This window comes from Triplophysa rosa, linkage group LG4 (genome assembly GCF_024868665.1).
Source record: "Triplophysa rosa linkage group LG4, Trosa_1v2, whole genome shotgun sequence".
In the NCBI taxonomy this organism is placed as follows: domain Eukaryota; kingdom Metazoa; phylum Chordata; class Actinopteri; order Cypriniformes; family Nemacheilidae; genus Triplophysa; species Triplophysa rosa.
This window is the reverse complement of record NC_079893.1, coordinates 30,084,284-30,104,750: the sequence shown is the minus strand read 5'-3', so window position 1 is coordinate 30,104,750 and position 20,467 is coordinate 30,084,284. Positions and strand designations below refer to the sequence as shown.

The 20,467-nt window shown below is 40.4% G+C and overlaps 2 protein-coding genes across 2 annotated transcripts; both read left to right on the top strand.

Annotated features, from left to right (window-relative positions):
- Window positions 1–1,451: 1,451 nt before the first annotated feature.
- samd1b (sterile alpha motif domain containing 1b) lies at window positions 1,452–10,638 on the top strand. Its single transcript, XM_057331981.1, has 7 exons — window positions 1,452–3,041; window positions 4,302–4,557; window positions 5,729–5,811; window positions 6,046–6,106; window positions 8,902–8,998; window positions 9,324–9,444; window positions 9,869–10,638. Exons 1-7 carry the CDS (start codon window positions 1,665–1,667, stop codon window positions 10,016–10,018), a joined length of 2,145 nt encoding a protein of 714 aa, XP_057187964.1. The 5' UTR covers window positions 1,452–1,664; the 3' UTR covers window positions 10,019–10,638.
- A 128-nt stretch (window positions 10,639–10,766) lies between these two features.
- Window positions 10,767–20,310, top strand: zgc:136908 (Transitional endoplasmic reticulum ATPase). The gene is made up of 19 exons (XM_057331971.1): window positions 10,767–12,820; window positions 13,418–13,529; window positions 13,604–13,776; window positions 13,967–14,109; window positions 15,029–15,159; window positions 15,242–15,373; window positions 15,465–15,567; window positions 15,812–15,945; window positions 16,027–16,162; window positions 16,572–16,684; window positions 16,771–16,935; window positions 17,042–17,164; window positions 17,244–17,391; window positions 17,478–17,542; window positions 18,559–18,737; window positions 18,830–18,959; window positions 19,288–19,446; window positions 19,700–19,851; window positions 19,956–20,310. The coding sequence occupies exons 1-19, from the start codon at window positions 12,795–12,797 to the stop codon at window positions 20,050–20,052; spliced, it is 2,421 nt and encodes an 806-aa protein (XP_057187954.1). The 5' UTR covers window positions 10,767–12,794; the 3' UTR covers window positions 20,053–20,310.
- The last annotated feature ends 157 nt before the right edge of the window (window positions 20,311–20,467 follow it).

The window sequence follows — 20,467 nt, the reverse complement described above, 5'->3', positions numbered from 1 at the left end:
TGGATGATGCTGTCAACATGGGACTGCACTTCATCCTTCAGCATCTGGACAGACCAGGGACCTATGCGAGGATCCTGTTTGTGGACTTCAGCTCCGCTTTTAACACCATCATCACGGACACCCTTCAGAATAAACTGGCACAGCTCTCCGTCCCCACCTCTGTCTGTCAGTGGATCAACAGCTTCTTGACAGACAGGCAGCAGTTAGTAAAGCTTGGTAAATTCAAATCCAACACCTGCACCATCAGCACTGGAGCTCCTCAGGGCTGTGTTCTCTCCCCACTGCTCTTCTCCCTTTACACGAATGATTGCACATCTAAAGACCCCTCTGTCAAGCTCCTGAAGTTTGCAGACGACACCACACTGATCGGCCTCATTCAGGACGGTGACGAGTCTGCTTACAGACAGGTGGTCAAGGAGCTGGCTGTCTGGTGCAGTCTTAACAACCTGGAGCTTAACACGCTTAAAACTGTGGAGATGATCGTGGACTTCAGGAGAAAGCCCCCTGTTCTCCCCAAACTCACCATCATGAACAGCACTGTGACTGCAGTGGAGTCATTCAGATTCCTGGGCACCACAATTTCTCAGGATCTGAAGTGGGACACTCACATTGACTCTATTGTTAAAAAGGCCCAGCAGAGGCTGTACTTCCTTCGCCAGCTGAGGAAGTTCAACCTGCCACAGGAGTTGCTGAAACAGTTCTACTCTGCCATCATCGAATCCATCCTCTGCACTTCTATAACTGTCTGGTTCAGCTCAGCTACCAAATCTGATCTCAGAAGACTACGGAGGGTAGTCCGGACTGCTGAGCGTATCATTGGTACAACCATCCCCACTCTCCAAGAACTGTACTCATCCAGAATGAGCAAAAGGGCTGGTAAAATCACTCTGGACCCCTCACACCCAGCACACTCCCTTTTTGAACTGTTACCGTCTGGTCGACGCTACAGAGCACTGAGCACCACAACGACCAGACACAGGAACAGTTTCTTCTCTCAGGCAATCCATCTTATGAACACTTGACATTAAACGCGGAACACACAACTCTATTTTACATTATTTATTCACCAAATTTGCACATATCAGACCTGTACATACATAATTGTCTATATTGTATATTGTGTTTTTGATGTTTTGTACATTGCCTATTTCTATATTATTGTATATATATATTTTTTTTTTTCATGTGTTCTGTGCTGTTGCTGTCTTTCTGTTGCACTGTGGAGCTTCTGTCACTATAACAAATTCCTCGTATGTGGAAACATACTTGGTCAATAAAGCTCATTCTATTCTATATATAATTGACGGCACCTCATGCTAATAACTGACTACTTAAAACTGATGCCAGTTCGATTATTATTTACATACTTTCATTTAATAATTACATGTATTGTTATGTGTTATTTTCCCGCCCTTTAACTAATGGGTATAATGTTCAAAAAATATTTTAACGTTTTATTGTTTACATTTTCTCACCCCATGATCTCTTAAAACGCTGTCAGTTACGTGGTGAGTTTTAAAATAAGACGAAAAATTATTTAATGTTCAAATCTTTGACATCTACCCGTGAATCTTCAAGCTATTACAAACATGGTCGTTTGAAACGTTGTTACAAATAATACACACGGAGTAGGTTACGTAAAAACAACGTCCCGCGTTTGTGTGATGGACTGCAGCGCGAGCGTGAACAAAAGGTGCGCAAAACGAGCAACGCCACAATACCACCTTAAATCAGTCGCTAGCGGAGGATTCTCTTCGCAAATAGTCCACCTTAAGCGCACAAAGTGGGTAAACGCAGGCGTAGAGCGAGGCTTCCGCTTCATTCCCAGCCGGGCTCTGAGCGGATCGCAGCTCTTCAGCGTCACTTCGGAGACGAGAGAGGCGCTCGGCCAAAGCCAACTGAACCAGTACCGCAACATGTCGGAGCCAAAATACCGCGAATGGATCCTGGAAACCATCGACTCCCTGCGCTCGAGAAAAGCCCGACCCGACCTGGAGAGGATCTGCCGAATGGTCCGAAGGAGACACGGGTCAGACCCGGACCAAACCAGGGCAGAACTAGAAAAACTGATCCAGGAGCAAACTGTGCTCAAAGTTAGCTACAAAGGCTCGATTTCGTACCGCAACGCCGCGAAAGTGCAAAGGAAATGCCGAAAGAGGACGGAGCAAGCCGACAGCACCAGCGGCAGCGGCGAGTCGGTGGCTGAACAAACCAAACACGCCAGTTTTAATAACAACGGCGACAGCGCGCACAGTCTCACGGACCAGGAGGACTGCGAGGAAAAAGAGCCCGAGAGCCCTGATCCCGTCCCCCAAATCTCCGTCTCCACTTTTGGAAAGGAAGAAAAGATTTTGCCAGTAACTAGCGGAAACAGTTTTGTTAGTTGTGGCGCAACGGTACGCTCCGTGGGGAGCGTCAAAGCAAGTGCACCGAAAGACAAGAGATTAATCGCTCAGGCGGGGGGGAACGGCTCCTCTCCCCACCGCGATGACGGGGCGGCTGTTTGCGATGCTTCAAGTGCGAGCACACGGGCCGAAGGAGAAAATGCGCTCGGCGTTGGCCACGAGGAGGAGGGCAGAGATGAAAAAGAACGGAAAACTTGCTCGAGCGCCAGTTCGGCCATCAGCAGGAGTCCGTCTCTGAGGAACAAGCCCTCCGCGCCCCCGAAACCCAAACTCAAGGTGGGAGCAAAGGGGTGCAGGACGCGCTGCGCGGTGGAGAAGAGTGCAGATCTGGGCGATAGACTCGTCGACGCGGTCCGAAGTCTGTCCGAGAGACACCGGGGCTCCGCCGCAACACGGGGCCACGCGCCACTGGGACTGAAGGAGATACTCGTTTACTTCAGCACGCAGAGCGGGGTGCCCGGCGAGAAGCTGACCCGCAACCGCGTCAAAGTGGTGCTGGAGCGTGAGATCGAGCGGGGTCGACTCGGCAGAACGCGGCTCGGCCACATCACTCTTCTCGCGAGGGGGATGGGGGCGGCCAAGCCGTCCGCGCGACTCCTGAAAAGCGCACTGCAGGACAGACATCTCTCGAAAAAGGTAACTTAATATTTACCACACGTCCTGCGCGGCGCTACACCTCGCCGTCGTATGAAATAATGAACGCGTTTGAGAAAGAATGAAAGAAAGAAAGAAAGAAAGAAAGAAAGAAAGAAAGAAGCGCAGGACGACAACATCCCCGCACCACCCGATTTCCGCTCTTTTCTCGCGCACAAGTGTGCGCCAACACATCTAAGACAGTTTTCGTGTGTTCGTGCTTGTTTTTGAGACCTTGTTGTGTGCAAACGGTGGGGGAGCGACACATCAATTGTGCGCCGCGCTCGACACGCAACTGTCTGCGTGCCCCGTTTCACTTGAGCGTCTCGGCACAAAAGGTGCGGACTCGCGCTCGGCAGCGCCCGCCTGCGTGCGTGCGAGCTAGACGCTGTCGCTTCTCTTGTTCATCTGCTCTAATAGACACTCAATGCAGTGCACACAAGCGCGCTCGTCGAGATGCGTGACTGAAACGCGGATGTCAGCGTGGCGAAGTGGAATTTGCGGGGAGGGACGACGATTATTGTGCCATTAAAGTTGTACTGGATATTTTTCACTAGGCGGTGTCTGTTAAGTTAGACGCGCACGGAAAATGCAAAAGGGAGGGGGATACCCGAGGCTCGCGTCTGTTTTCTCACTGTAGAGAGTGTGCGATACTTCGGTCATACGAGGTAAAAGCGGTTGCGATGGCGGAAATTCGCTGCACGACGAGCCAAAGCGGAGCGCACCCTGCGCGTGCAGTTTAAGCCTCTTAGTTCCGTTCCATGCAGTCAGTTTAATGCGCGTCCGTCGTGTTTCGTGTCATTATTTGCGCTGTTATCCGCTCTGCGTTGATCTGATCTCTCGAGCGCTGTCCCACGCTCGCAGTTACTACCGCCAAATTGATTATGAACCCAACTGAGTTACTTGGTGCATTGCCAAATGGTTGTTATCTAATGAAGATTTTTGGCAAGAAATCTACAGCGGACATTTGGCCAGTTTGAGATTTGTTGTTGGGGTGTAAACCGCAATTCGTGTCATTGCATGTTGCCTCGTCACGGATAAGAATCAGGGTCGGTCGGTCGGTTTGGGAGGCGCGCGCATCCTGCTACGGGGGGCGTCAGTAATCAGTACTTTGTCTCTTTATTTTCCCTGATGTCGCTTAATGTGATGTTGTTTAACCTCTGAGATATTTAAACCAACACACCAGTCAGTATAAGGCATTACTAAAGTCCCTTAAGAGCATTTTTAAATGGATTTCCAAGTGTCTCCGTTCCTGCATTGCAGGAAGAGGTGAAGGATGAAGAACCAATGGCGACAGAGGGGGAAGAGGATGGAAAAGCGGGAAGTTTAGAAAGCAAAGAAGAGGACATCACTGACGGGGGTCCGACAGGTGTTGACCCAATCTCAACTGACAGGGAGGTTGTGACCGATAATGGCACCGTCTCAACAATGTCAACTGAGGGGAAATCCCAGCCATCTTCATTTGTAGAGTCATCAAACCAATGCTCCCAACAGGAAGTAGACGTGGGTGGAACTGAAGGTACTCGTAGTGTCTCTTTTTGTGTTTTTACGACAGCTGCAGCTTCGGTTCAGTACAGCAGAATCTGAAGAGTAATCGAGCAAAATAAATATAGTTATACCACAGTGCACAAGGACAAATACCATAACCAGTCAAATCTAACAAAATTATCCATCCGCTGATAAATCATTTTGAGTTGACTGTATTGATGTCACAGTATCTTTTTCCTATAATCATAAAAAATAAGAAAGTGTGGTACAGATTTGTAATGTTAGACACAAATATGCCTGATGAATAAGCTTTTTATAATTTTGGTCTCATTCAAGTGTTGACCTACTGCCACCCTTACCAAAGAGTGCCCCTCAACATGGCATGCAGAACATATTTTTGTTCATGGCCTGCCTTTTTAAATTAAGACAATACTTGATTCACGGGGAAAGCCTTTTTCTGTATTCTGGAGCAGAACTCTAAAATGACTAGACATACCTGAGCAAGTCTGTAAAGCCTTGAAAGAAACAGAGGACAAAAGTATCATTACAAAGACTTTTTATGAGTGGTTTGCCTAGAAGTTTCAGGACAACCATTTTTATGACATTTTATGATCAAAGGAATACTGTGTATAAACGTTCATGTCGTAAAACCATTAACTCTACCGATTATTACATAGCAAACATCTCATTTAAGTGTAAATGAGTTCATTCTCAATCTGTAGAAGGTATTACGCTTTGTGTATGACGTTACGTACATGTCCCGAATGACAAAAAAGAAAACGAAAAACACAATCTGATTATTCAGACTGTCGCACCAAAATCCAGTTTTAATTCCATTTCAAACAACATATGGATGATGGTTTGTAAAAACCAGACGTTTGGCAAGCTGAAGAAAGCCTAAGTGCTTTGAATATGACTTCAGCCAGGTGGCATTATAGCAAACACATTTCATATTTTTTGTCTGCCTTTTCTGATTTTTTTCTTAATGTGGTAGAAATTAATAAAAAAAATTCTTTCATCTTAAAGTGCACTTGTTAAAATACAGACAAACCACGTGTGTGATTTGTAGATCTAAAGGAAAGTAAATATGTGTGTATGAACACAGAAATGTCCAGTAGATGTCTATCTTACAGAAATATGATGGAGTCAGTTTGAAATATCATGTCATAACCAGAAATAATAATATAAAATCCTCATTTCAGAGCAGACAGTGTTTGCTGAGCCTGAGGATGCTGGTATTGAGAGCGGTACAGCTTCACCTGATCAACTACATCCTAACACAGAGGTAACACCAGGCACTACTCATTTAAAATAAGACCTTTAAAAGTGAAATGTGTATTTTTTGATGCTAATATACTTTATTCTCTCTCTATGGCAGAAAAACTGTGTAGCACTCGCTAAACGTTTTTATGAGTAGTACAATATGTCGGGAACCAATTTGTAAACGGTCATAATTTTTGCAATCGTTTGATGTCACAAAAATGTTTCTGTAAGGTCATGTCTTTTCATTTTTTTTCAGGATCAGGCAATTGTGATGTCAGAGAGTGTAACGGCTCCATCATCAATAGCTATAAGAAACTGTAAGTGTGTGTTTGTATTCTACTGTGTTTCTGTATTGCGAGTGTGTATGTAACTGCATTGTGTTTGTTTTAAATGGGATTTATGAAGTGTTTAATATTAGCTTGTGTGTGTTTGATTTAATGTAGTTGTTTTTGATGCTATTTTGCGGACTGTTTTATTTTGTTTGTATTGTTTATGCTGTGCATTTCTTGTGTGGATGTTATTATTTCCCTTGGTGTTATGGTTTGTGCGATTGTGTTTCCAAATAGTTGTGTATTTGCGTGGGTGTGCTTTCCTATAGTTGTGTGTTACTTGCTTATATAATTGTGTGTGTTGTGTGGTTGTTTTCATATAGTTGTGCGTGTTTTGTTCACGCACAGTTGTGTGGTGGTGTCTTCATGTAGTTTTGTGTGATTTTGTTTTCATATAGTTGTGTAGGTTGGGTGCTTGTGTGTTCATATAGTTGTGTATGTTGGGTGGTTGTGTGTTCGTATAGTTGTGAGTATGTTGTGTTTTCATGTTGTTCTGTGTGTTCATATAGTTGTGTATGTTTGAGTGGTTGTGTGTCTATATGGTTGTTTATGTTGTGTGTTTTCATGTACTTTTGTACATACTGTGGTTTTGCTTACATATAGTTGTGTGTTTGTGTTTTCATATAGTTGTGTATGTTGGATAGTTGTGTGTTCATATAGTTTTGTATATTAGATACGTTCTGTAGTTTTGTTGAAATATAGTTGTGTGTTCATATAGTTGTGTATGTTGGATAGTTGTGTGTTCATATAGTTGTGTATGTTTTGAGTGGTTGTGTGTCCATATGGTTGTGTATGTTGTGTGTTTTCATGTACTTTTGTACATACTGCGGTTTTGCTTACATATAGTTGTGTGTTTGTGTTTTCATATAGTTGTGTATGTTGGATAGTTGTGTGTTCATATAGTTTTGTATATTAGATACGTTCTGTAGTTTTGTTGAAATATAGTTTTGTATGCATATATAGTTGTGTATGTTGGTGGTTGTGTGTTCATATAGTTGGGTATGTTATGTGGTTAAACTTGTGTGTTCATATAGTTGTGTATGTTTGAGTGGTTGTGTGTCCATATGGTTGTTTATGTTGTGTGTTTTCATGTACTTTTGTACATACTGTGGTTTTGCTTACATATAGTTGTGTGTTTGTGTTTTCATATAGTTGTGTATGTTGGATAGTTGTGTGTTCATATAGTTTTGTATATGTTCTGTAGTTTTGTTGAAATATAGTTGTGTGTTCATATAGTTGTGTATGTTGGTGGTTGTGTGTTCATATAGTTGGGTATGTTATGTGGTTAAACTTGTGTGTTCATATAGTTGTGTATGTTTGAGTGGTTGTGTGTCCATATGGTTGTTTATGTTGTGTGTTTTCATGTACTTTTGTACATACTGTGGTTTTGCTTACATATAGTTGTGTGTTTGTGTTTTCATATAGTTGTGTATGTTGGATAGTTGTGTGTTCATATAGTTTTGTATATGTTCTGTAGTTTTGTTGAAATATAGTTGTGTGTTCATATAGTTGTGTATGTTGGTGGTTGTGTGTTCATATAGTTGGGTATGTTATGTGGTTAAACTTGTGTGTTCATATAGTTGTGTATGTTTGAGTGGTTGTGTGTCCATATGGTTGTTTATGTTGTGTGTTTTCATGTACTTTTGTACATACTGTGGTTTTGCTTACATATAGTTGTGTGTTTGTGTTTTCATATAGTTGTGTATGTTGGATAGTTGTGTGTTCATATAGTTTTGTATATGTTCTGTAGTTTTGTTGAAATATAGTTGTGTGTTCATATAGTTGTGTATGTTGGTGGTTGTGTGTTCATATAGTTGGGTATGTTATGTGGTTAAACTTGTGTGTTCATATAGTTGTGTATGTTTGAGTGGTTGTGTGTCCATATGGTTGTTTATGTTGTGTGTTTTCATGTACTTTTGTACATACTGTGGTTTTGCTTACATATAGTTGTGTGTTTGTGTTTTCATATAGTTGTGTATGTTGGATAGTTGTGTGTTCATATAGTTTTGTATATGTTCTGTAGTTTTGTTGAAATATAGTTGTGTGTTCATATAGTTGTGTATGTTGGTGGTTGTGTGTTCATATAGTTGGGTATGTTATGTGGTTAAACTTGTGTGTTCATATAGTTGTGTATGTTTGAGTGGTTGTGTGTCCATATGGTTGTTTATGTTGTGTGTTTTCATGTACTTTTGTACATACTGTGGTTTTGCTTACATATAGTTGTGTGTTTGTGTTTTCATATAGTTGTGTATGTTGGATAGTTGTGTGTTCATATAGTTTTGTATATGTTCTGTAGTTTTGTTGAAATATAGTTGTGTGTTCATATAGTTGTGTATGTTGGTGGTTGTGTGTTCATATAGTTGGGTATGTTATGTGGTTAAACTTGTGTGTTCATATAGTTGTGTATGTTTGAGTGGTTGTGTGTCCATATGGTTGTTTATGTTGTGTGTTTTCATGTACTTTTGTACATACTGTGGTTTTGCTTACATATAGTTGTGTGTTTGTGTTTTCATGTAGTTGTGTATGTTGGTGGTTTTGTGTTCATATAGTTGTGTATGTTATGTGGTCTGTTTTCATTGAGTTGTGTATGTTCTGCAGTATTGTTTACATATACTGTAGATTCAACTACATTTCATGTACTTGTGTGATTTTGTTTCATATAGCTGTGTATGTTTGGTTGTTGTGTGTTTATATAGTTCATATAGCTATGTTATGTGGTTTTATAGTTGTCTATGTTGTGTTATGTTCTCATATAGTCACGTGTTTTGTTGTTTCATCCTCAGGTTCAGGAATTAAGCTGGAAGTGGGAGTTTCATCATGTCTGCTGACTCCGTCTGCCTCCCCAGGAGCAGCTGAAGAACGAGGGATGAATGAAGGAATGTGAGTACAATATAAACAGCACAGGAGAGAGAGAGAAAGGGCTTTGTTTGAAAAAAAGAGTCTCTGTGAAAAACCAAATGACCTTCCAGCAGAATCACCAGAAATGAATCACAGTTAAAGAAATGAGACACCAGTCAACGGATTGTTAAAAACGAGAAGTGACGATAAAGTCTGGTCTTGAGTCAAGATGTGGACTTTTTCCTTGTGCTTTATCAACTCCAAGTTTACGATGAAATGTGACATAAGAAAAATACTTTTAGACATCAAGTCTTCTCCCTGGAAACAGAGCTGGTTGTCTTCATTGCTGTGTTTTGTGCCGTGTCAGAGGCGGCTTTGTGAAGCTGGAGACAAGTGGCGTGAATCCGATTGATTGGACGGTAGCAGATGTGGCCAGCTACTTCACTGCGGCTGGATTCCCCGAGCAAGCCCTTGCCTTCAGGACACAGGTACACAATTCAAACGGTTACTTTACTGGACTTTGGAAAGAAATGATACTTTGTATTTTATTATCCAGCTCTTAAAAAAAAGATGCTTCAAAAGGTTCTTCAAGCCACAGTAGAACCTTTTGGTTCCATAAAGAACCTTTAACATCCGAAGAACCTTTCTGTTTCACAAAAGGTTCTTTGTGGTGAAAAAGGTTCTTCAGATTATATAAAAGTTAAGAAAGAGACGGTTCTTTAAAGAATCTTTGACTGAATGGTTCTTTGTGGAACCAAAATCGGTTCTTCGATGGCATCGCTGTGAAGAACCTGTTGAGCACCTTTATTTTTAAGAGCGATTGTAGATATGCGTGGGCCTGAGCATCAATAACTGATTTTCTGAAATAAAGCAGCTGAACACAGATTGTATTAACATATTTTTTTCTGACAGGAAATTGATGGAAAATCCCTCCTCCTCATGCAGAGGAACGATGTGCTAACAGGCCTGTCAATCAGGCTTGGTCCCGCCCTTAAGATCTATGAGCGTCATGTCAAAGTTCTTCAGAGGACCCACTTCCAGGACGACGAAGATTTCTGCTGATACACACACACACACACACATCGGCTATTGACAAATGAATGAACGTATACAAACAATATTTACTCAGATTCCAGACGTGTATATAGTGATGCTATGTTGATTTTTCTCCACCTGAATAGTAAAAACATTCCAAAATTCTTGTTCCTCTCACATAGTCACACGCACACGTTTTTTTTTATATGCACACCTATAAATTGTGTGAAAAGAAACTGAAAATAACAAAAATGTGGAAAACTAACATGGAATGAGATTGGGACAAAACCTTTTTTTTTTAATGATTCCCGGTTTTGTGCTGCTCTGATATGTTGCTCGGGACACTGAAGTTCATTTCATCAACTGGATTTTATCTTCTTAGTTCGGTAGAGGACAGAACCGCCTGCTTTAAATATTTCTACAAAATCCAAATTCTGGATGTTTACCGTTTTGTTTCTTTTCCTGCAATGATGAACAAGCTGGATGTCGGGTTACATTTCGAGAGGACAATGGAGACTGGATAATTATTCCCGAGCTTCATTGTAAAATTTCTGAACCAACTGAGGGACAACCTGTTAATCCAATCTTTCCTGTACCTCAGATGCGGACCGGATTATTTCCACTTCGGATTCAAGAAGAACTTGATTTATAAACATTAAATGCATCCAGTGTTGTTTTGTCTTGCACAGTTTGCAAAAAAATAATAATCGATGAAGACTGTATGTTAATGCAGATCTTTTGCACACAGTGGTCGTGTCTCACAACGGACATCCCTTTAAATTCTGCAGGTCACTCTGTTGGATTCCTTTCATCTCGGATTTGCTATCCGTATCATTCTGGAATGCCACAATTGATGGCTGTGTTACATTTGTAAATATCCGTTTTTGAGGAGAAGTCCCAAGTTGAAAAGAAATGATCGAATTCCTTCACCAGCAGAATGTGTCTGAATGTCTACAGACGGCCCTAAAGCCTTGCAGCTTTGAAACGTTAAAACTGATCAAATACATCAAACTATCGCTTTTGTTGTATTGTTGGACCTGAGGAAAGAGCTTGTATAAAACAATCAAGTAATAATGGACGTTTCTATTTAAAACATTACGAGAAATGTCTTTAGTGGGAGATGTGGATGCATACAAACCTTTTTCAAACAAAAGACATTGAAGTGTAAACTTTACCTCCATTGTCCTGTATCTTAAAAAATTAAATTGGATGGATCCATCGGACTGATAAATGGGACTGTTACTGTTTACCGAAGGCTTTTGTTATAGTTCTGTTCAAATTGTGAAGAATCTCTGGATGGGTTTATATTGCACTGTGGAGCAGGTCAATCGGATATTGAATTATAGAAACATTTGGTTTTGCTGACAATTAACCCACTTGAATTCCTATTTGTCTACAACTATTTATTTTTTGTTTGTTTTTTTATAGTGTGTTTTTTATTGTATTTCCTTGACTCGAGTGTGCAAAGGTACTTTGATTTACATAATTATACAGACGTTACACAATGTAATTCTAAGGCCGTAGTCAAGCATTGTCAACACATTTCACGCTGAACTCAAAAACCTTCTGTAAAATGTCACCAAAACTGTGTTTATTGTAGAAATGTCTTACAAGCCTCGTTTTCATGTTTACCCTGTGCAGTTAAAAGGCAAACTTAAAAATATTTCCAGCATACCCTAGTTGTGATTTAATTTCCGAGTGAAGCATGACAGTGAGAAAAAAAGTGGATACACATAGGGAATTGAATTAAAACTCAACCAGCCTGTGTGACATTAGCCAAAAGGCCACTTTTGCACATTCGGCAATAAAACAAATTCCACCAAATATTTCACTGTGATAGTTCACCCAACAATGAAAATTCGGTCATCATTTAAACCTGTATGACTTTCCTACTCCTGCAGAACACAAAAGAAGTTATTTTGAAGAAAGTTGTTAACTGGCGCCCATTTCCTTACATTGGTTTTGTGTCCACACAATAGAAGTGAATGGGGGCCAGTTACCAACTTTCTTCAAAATACCTTCTTTTGTGTTGTGCAGAAGAAAGAAAGTCATACAGGTTTGAAATGGCAAGAGGGTGACAGAAGTTTCATTTTTATGTGTACTATCCCTTTAAATAAGGCTTATAGTGCAGGTAAAGGATGACCCCTTGGTCTGCCAGCAGAGGACAGCATAGACACCAAAACATTGAGTCTGGAATCCAATTGTAAATGCCATTGAGCTGATATAATTTACAAAAGTCAACAGTATCCACCTTGAGGTTTAAAGTAGCTGTAAATGACGCAAAAACAGAATAATGCATTCCACTTTTCCATTTTGCCCTTTTCTGCATTCACACTGCGAGTTTTATTTTGAAAGAACGTCTGATCTTTCGAACTGAACAGCAATTGTTTCTCTGTGTCAATGCAATGCAATGTAAGTCGCTTTGGATAAAAGCGTGCATTAAAAGAACATTTTAAATAACCATATGCGCAATATTGCATGCGTGTGTGTTTGTTATAATGAAAGTATGCGGAATGTCTGGAATGAGTTGGGTGGGAAAGGGACAGAAAGACAATGACCAAGAGGACAAACACGTTCAGTTTATAACTATAGAATAACAAATAAAATGCAGACTTTAAGTACGTCTGTACATGTGCATGTTACACTGAATATTGAGTTAACATGTGGTGGGATGGGTTTTAGAGACCGAGTGTGTAGCAGAGGGCGACACACAAACACAGTTATAGGCATGGAGCCTGTTGTCACACTGCGTACCGAACTGCACTGAACGATTACAAACTCCAACAGGACACCGAGACTCAGCATGCCCACTACAGGAGCCTCTGGAGAGTGAGTATAACCAGCTTTTCAGCTATAACTAGAATTTTAAGTGTTTCTTCATATGACATTTGTAAGTTTCATGAAAAAAAAAAAATTGTTGCTAAACAGACCAAAATTTGGTCATTTTGATATGAATTAATCTGGTAATGTTGGTATGTACATGTTTGTACCTCATGAGATTTAACATTAATGATATTAAAGATACATATGTTTGTGTATTTGTTTGTCTGGCAGTTTGAACATTGCAGACATAGCTTTGCTCTAAAAACAGATCAGTGTCACATGAAGAAACAGGAGACTAGGCATCAATGTGTGTGTTTGTGTGCACGCGCGTGTGTCCATGTTTTTACAAACGTTCAATTCTGGTTGTTTTTTTCTAAATTATAGATTTCAATTCATTTCAAATTTACATATTTTTTTATGCAGCTACTATTATGCCTATGTTGCTGTACAGTTTTAGATGTAATATTGTGCACTCTGTGATTTGTTTACATGCGGTATTCTCCAATAAATATGGTATATGCAAGCTAAACCAGAAATGTGTCTTTTAACATATGTGCTGACTTGAAGAATTAGATAATGCACTAATTTGTCGGTTTTGAACAGCCCAAAGTCTGAGGATTTCTCCACTGCCATTTTGAAACAGAAGATTCGACCGAATCGACTCATTGTGGATGAAGCTGCCAATGAGGACAACAGCATTGTGTGCCTGTCACAGGTCTGTGTGTAGGTGTGTCTTCAGTGGTTAAGCAAGCAAAAGAAAAATGTGCAATCTGTGTGTGTGTGTTAAAGGCTAAAATGGAGGAGCTGCAGTTATTCCGTGGAGATACGGTGGTGTTACGTGGTCGGAAACGAAGGCAGACGGTCTGCATCGTTCTCACAGACGACACGTGCAGCAACGAACGGGTGCGCATGAACCGGGTCACCCGAAATAATCTGCGTGTGCGCCTTGGTGATGTCATCAGGTGCGCATCGATGTCATCACATTTACTGTTTTCTTATTTCCCCGGTCTTAAAAATGCTGTGAGCTGTTTGGAACTTTGTCAGACGTATAGACACTAATGTAATAAAGCAAATGTAAAAAGCGAATTGAGGGATGGTATCAATACCCGTCTGTTACAGTATGTGCATTTGTGTGTGTATAACTGTATATAGTATCCACGCCTGTCCAGATGTGAAATACGGGAAGCGCATCCATGTTCTACCCATTGATGACACCATTGAAGGGCTGACTGGCAACCTGTTTGAGGTTTTCCTAAAGCCTTATTTCCTGGAGGCCTACCGACCTGTTCACAAAGGTACACATGCTAAGTTTATGTGCTCAGAGTATGGTCTTACGTTTACATTTATTCCTTTAGCGGACACTTTTATCCGAAGTGAAATACAAATGAGAGAGCATTTAAGGTCAACATGAAAATATTTGTGTCTTGTGTTTGGTATGGCGTTGGCAGTGGCTTCAGGAATTGGGATGTGGGTCTCTGTTGGGATTTAGGTTGTGATTTTTTTTGGACAGCTGGAGTAAGGATAAGGATTATATTTAGTTAAAGATTAGTCAAAAAAATGAGTGTTAATGATTGGGATTTGGGAAAATAAATAAAACAGACATGTCATCTGCCATGGATTGAATTTTGGGCAGAATGATATTAAAGAGTAAATATTTTGTGAATTTTAAGGTCCTACTTTGATTTATGGAGTGTCCAACACCAAGTCTACGTATATCCAAGTTGTAAAAACACTTTCATTTTCTAATAATAGGCAGTTATTATTACTTTACTTCTTGACTGACTCTCAAATGATTAATTTGGCGATTCGTCAGTCTAATCCCCTCCTTTCTGTCAGCCTACTCTGATCTGATTAGTCAGATGGTCTAGTCTGCTGTGATTGGTCTACCGCGTACAGCGTCGGAGTGTCGCAAATGGAACGTAGGCGGGCATTACACCGAGTGACGCAAATCTGACACGGAACGACAGACTCGTTTGCGTGATTCAGAGTCGACTCCTTTTCCCAAGCCAATAACTTTGTTATTCATTCACTTTTGGCTTTACAACTTGGCAGACTGCTTACATTCACACACAGCAACAAAACACACATACATGAAATGTAATTTTAAGGACATTGTAATAGTTACTCTTTAATACATACAGTATACAGAACTGCATTCAACATATCAGCATCTTATTCAGGAAGAGAAAAACGTGAATGCTCTCTCTTCTCCAGGTGATATATTTTTGGTAAGAGGGGGTATGAGAGCAGTGGAGTTTAAGGTGGTAGAAACAGATCCCACCCCTCATTGCATCGTTGCTCCAGATACCATTACCCACTGTGAGGGAGAGCCTATCAAACGAGAGGTGTGTCAGCTCTGCCACTTTTATGAATGCCTTTGATGATGGCCCTTGGTATGCTGATGATGTCATGTGTTAATGATGTCAGGATGAGGAGGAGAGTCTGAATGACATTGGCTATGATGACATCGGGGGCTGTCGTAAACAGCTGGCTCAGATTAAAGAGATGGTGGAGCTGCCTCTCAGGCATCCCGGCCTGTTCAAAGCCATTGGAGTCAAGGCAAGAATCGCTACAAACATCATCCAGAGTATATTCGTAAGCGAAAACACACTTGCGTGTATATTTACACATCCAAACTTTCCATCTGCAGCCCCCGAGGGGAATTCTGCTGTACGGTCCACCCGGCACAGGCAAGACTCTGGTGGCTCGTGCCGTTGCTAATGAGACGGGAGCTTTCTTCTTCCTCATCAATGGTACTTTAAGGCTAAAATCTATAACTGTAACAGATGGCTGTAAACACAAATAAACTCTTTATCAAAGCTTATAATACTACTACAAAATGGCATTTACTGTATGTTTATTTACAATGTGGTTTTTGGAAGGGTTATCACATTGTCTTTAGCATATCACGGATGCCGACACACACAAAACCAAAAAGGTTTTTTGATGTATTCTTTGTGTTTTAAGCACTTTTGACTATGCCCCTTTGTACTGCAGGGCCTGAAATCATGAGTAAGCTGGCGGGAGAGTCCGAGAGCAACCTGCGAAAAGCTTTCGAGGAGGCCGAAAAAAATGCCCCTGCGATCATCTTCATTGATGAGCTGGATGCAATCGCTCCAAAACGAGAGAAGGTAAGAGAAAAAAACGTAATTTACCTTGTTGTCCGATGCTACAGAAAAAAATGTGCCACTGGTTTGACGTCATGTCCGTAGACTCACGGGGAGGTTGAGCGAAGGATCGTGTCTCAGCTGCTAACCCTGATGGATGGCCTGAAGCAACGTGTTCATGTTGTTGTCATGGCGGCCACAAACAGACCCAACAGCGTGGACCCCGCGCTTCGCCGTTTTGGTGCGGGCACAGTACAAAAATGCACAAAAGACACACTAAACCTTTATGCACACTCTTAAAAATAAAGGTGCTCTTATGATGCCATAAAAGAGTCTTTGTTTGTCTAAATGGGTCCATAAAGAACCTTTAACATCCCAAGAAACTCTTGTCTCACAAAAGGTTCTTTGTGGCAAAAATAAAAATCTTTAGATTATGAACAAGTAAGAAGGAGATTAAATTCTTTAAAGAACCTTTGAATGGTTCTTTCTGGAACCAAAAGTGGTTCTTCTATAGCATCAAACCTTTTAAGCAACTTTATTTTTGAGAGTGCAAGAGTAGCGAATCAATGATCAAATTAGGATTATGTATTTAACATCCAAACCATATGCTCGCTGTAAAAGTAAGATGTTGTAGTGGCTCCTCTACGCAGGTCGGTTTGACCGTGAGATTGACATTGGCATCCCTGACTCCACGGGCAGGCTTGAGATTTTACAGATTCACACCAAAAACATGAAACTGTCGGACGATGTGGATCTGGAACAGGTAAGAGCAATGAAAGGTCTAGTGTGAAATCTATGTCAGATCTTTTATAAACGTTTGTCTCGCTCTGTTTTTTTTGTGTTGGGCAGATCTCCACTGAAACACATGGTCATGTGGGAGCAGATTTGGCGGCTTTGTGTTCAGAGGCAGCACTTCAGGCCATCCGTAAAAAGATGATGCTGATTGATCTAGAGGATGACAGCATTGATGCAGATCTTCTGAACTCGCTCGCTGTCACAATGGATGACTTCAAGGTCAGTGTCGACGTTCGCAAACACAGATGCAACATCCTGTGTACACTTAAACCTGCTTTCTGGGAGAAAACTATGGGATATTAAAAAATCCCTCCGTCTCTGTCAGTGGGCTCTGAGTCAGAGTAACCCATCGGCTCTGAGGGAGACCGTAGTGGAGGTTCCTCAGGTAAACTGGGAGGACATTGGAGGACTAGATGAGGTGAAGAGAGAGTTACAGGAGCTTGTGCAGGTAAAACCCACAAAAACACACATATACAAACATACAGACATGTGATGGTCACGCATTCAGTCAATCTCTCTTTGCTAAGTATCCGGTAGAGCATCCTGAAAAATTCCTAAAGTTTGGAATGACTCCATCGAGAGGGGTTCTGTTCTACGGCCCACCGGGTTGTGGAAAAACCCTACTTGCTAAAGCCATTGCCAACGAGTGCCAGGCTAACTTTGTGTCCATTAAAGGTACATGGGTGAGAACGTGAAGTTAAAAAAAGGACAGGCTACTTGCAAGTGTATGTAATCTTTTCCATGTCTTGTGTAAATTGCAGGCCCAGAGCTGCTCACCATGTGGTTTGGTGAATCAGAAGCAAACGTCAGAGACGTGTTTGATAAGGTGAGCAGTTAGGATCCTTCTCATGATATATCACTGCTTGCAGATATCAGCCATTTAGAAGATATTCTGTGAAGAATTTTTCATTTTTTGAATACTCTTTCTTGTAAAACTATACAAATCAGATCCCATTCTCTATCATGTGTGTTGCTGTTGCGTTTACTATAGTTTTGTTTACAGTTTTATTGTCGTTTTGTTAATATTTTGAATTAGATTTTGTTTTTTATAGACCACTTCGCAATATGTAAACACTGGTCCAGTATCACTTTCAGTTTCATTTTTATGTTTGTCAAATAAGTTTTATTGAAAGACAAAGATTAAAGATGGATTAAAATCTTATATATTTTTTCTTTTTACCCAAAATCTTACAAACAGAGAAAAAGAAGGAAAGAAAATAATAATAATAATTAAAAGAAATAAAACATAAATCTAATTTTTATGTATTTTATATTCAAATCTTACATATATAATTAAATCTTAACGATATTCATTTAACATTTGATTCGGTTGTAAATGTTCTGTTGGTTGTATTTTGTTCAAAAGTTCTTCAGGACTAGCGTTGGATCAGCGTTGCGTTACGTTTTACGAACTATTGTATAATTTTTAGTTTTCATGTTAATTTTAGTTGAATTTTTAACATTTTGTTTTATGCTTTTGTCGTTTTATTATTTTTTGTTTATTTTTTTATATTGCTGTATTTACATTTAGATTACATTTATAAATTTGGCAGACACTTTTATTCAAAGTGACTTACAAATGAGTGAGCATTTAACATTTTGTCCATGAGCTATAAACAACATAATAATTTATTAATTTATTTGAATTCAGTTTTAGTTTAGTTTATATTTTCAGTTAATAATGTTTGTGCACAAATTAAAGTTATTTCAGTTTATTGCTGAGGCAACATTTCTACTTTTCATTTTCAAGTAACAATTTGGCTGATATTTGATTTGATTTCAATTAACAGAAATATTTGAATAGTTTTGGTAAACTACAATAACCTTGGGTTGTTGTAACAGGCGCGGCAGGCTGCCCCATGCATTTTGTTTTTCGATGAACTGGACTCCATTGCTAAAGCACGAGGGGGCGGTGCCGGTGATGCGGGGGGCGCGGCCGACAGGGTCATTAACCAGATTCTGACAGAAATGGATGGGATGACCAACAAGAAAAACGTCTTTATCATTGGTGCCACCAACAGGTGAAAAAAGCTTCTGTGAATGTGAGCAGTGGGTAAAATTACTCTGGGATGTGAACACCGAGTCTAGGACAACTCTTGTATCTCTCGCTCAGGCCTGATATCATTGATCCTGCTATCCTGAGGCCTGGTCGCTTGGATCAGTTGATTTATATCCCTCTGCCTGACATCCCCTCCCGCTCTGCCATCCTAAGAGCCAACCTCCGCAAGTCCCCTATCGCTAAGGTCATACACACACAAGCACGCACATGCACACACCTCCACACTTATAAATGTACACCTAACGTAAATCTTTACGTGTAGTGAATCTATAAGTGAATATAACTTAATAACTTTATTTTCACACACACAAAATTTATTTGGATATTTAAAGATTAAAGGTTTTTTAGTTTTAACATTCAAATGCCACCAAAATAGTACTCACCAATAGACCAATAGAACACAGTTTATTTCGTTTGGGGTGGAATTGTCTCTATTGCACACACATGTGGACACACCCATGTGAATCTCCACATACAAATCAACCCACTAAATAAGTGCATATGCATCTCAGGATGTAGACCTGGCATATCTGTCCCGGATAACAGAGGGCTTCTCAGGAGCAGACCTGACTGAGATCTGTCAAAGAGCCTGTAAGCTTGCCATAAGAGAAGCTATAGAAGCAGAGATCCGTGCTGAGAGACAGCGGCAGGCCAGGAAAGAAACTGCTATGGTCAGTTTGTGAGTGTGTTAATGCCACTGCTCTGTAGTGTTCAACTGTGTGTACGGGACATAAACAGATGAAGTGGTAAAGTACAGGTTTCCTAAAGGGCGGCTGACTGATCCATAACAAACAGCCTTTGGACTGGGAACCGACATTTTATTACACTATATTATGTTGTATTGTATTGTCATCAACTTGAACAATGAAGATTTTTAAAACAAAATCATGCATACTCGCACATTCCTCTCTTTCTCACTGTCAGGATGATGATTATGACCCAGTGCCTGAGATCAGGAAGGATCATTTTGAGGAAGCCATGACATTTGCTCGTCGGTCGGTCAGTGACAACGACATACGCAAGTATGAGATGTTCGCTCAGACCTTGCAGCAGAGCCGGGGATTTGGCAACTTTAGGTACGCAAACATACAGGTGCACAGACAGACACATCCTCATTTACCTCTTACCTCCTTCTGTGATGTAAAGTCTTTCCCTGATTCTTTTCTTGACTCATCCACAGGTTTCCAACAGCACCTCAGTCAGGTGGAGGTCAAGGGTCAGGCCAAGGCTCAGGGGGTCATTTTAGGGATGATGGAGATGATGATCTCTATCAGTAATCAAGGTCTTTTACCAGCCCCAGACCTGTAATGTGTGAGACAATAAATTCATTAACTTCTGGAATCTGCACATTTGGATTATTTACAGGGATATCTCACATGGATTTTACAATTGTGACAGAAATATAACGTTTAATACCTATTATTCACACTTAGCTGGTGGTTTTATGTGATGGTGATATGTAGATGGTGTTGTACGTGTGTTGATGTGAACGTGTGTGTCTGACACTAATAAAGATATTTTAATAAAGTTCTTAGGCTACACTGAGAGAAGTGTTTTAACTTTCTACCTACATGTTAATTCAAAACTATTTACTTTGTCATTCATAAATTTCACTGTGACATAACATAATATATTTAACATAATTTTGCAAATATTGATAAAAATGTAATTATATAACTAGGTTACGTTTAC

Excerpts from the sequence above, each read along its gene's own strand:
- samd1b (XM_057331981.1), top strand. The coding sequence starts at position 1,665 with ATGGACTGCAGCGCGAGCGTGAACAAAAGGTGCGCAAAACGAGCAACG. Across the intron at positions 4,558-5,728 it reads AGACGTGGGTGGAACTGAAG|AGCAGACAGTGTTTGCTGAG; the intron begins GTACTCGTAGTG and ends TCCTCATTTCAG. Across the intron at positions 8,999-9,323 it reads CGAGGGATGAATGAAGGAAT|AGGCGGCTTTGTGAAGCTGG; the intron begins GTGAGTACAATA and ends GTGCCGTGTCAG.
- zgc:136908 (XM_057331971.1), top strand. The coding sequence starts at position 12,795 with ATGCCCACTACAGGAGCCTCTGGAGA. Across the intron at positions 13,530-13,603 it reads GCATTGTGTGCCTGTCACAG|GCTAAAATGGAGGAGCTGCA; the intron begins GTCTGTGTGTAG and ends TGTGTGTTAAAG. Across the intron at positions 17,165-17,243 it reads AGTTACAGGAGCTTGTGCAG|TATCCGGTAGAGCATCCTGA; the intron begins GTAAAACCCACA and ends CTCTTTGCTAAG.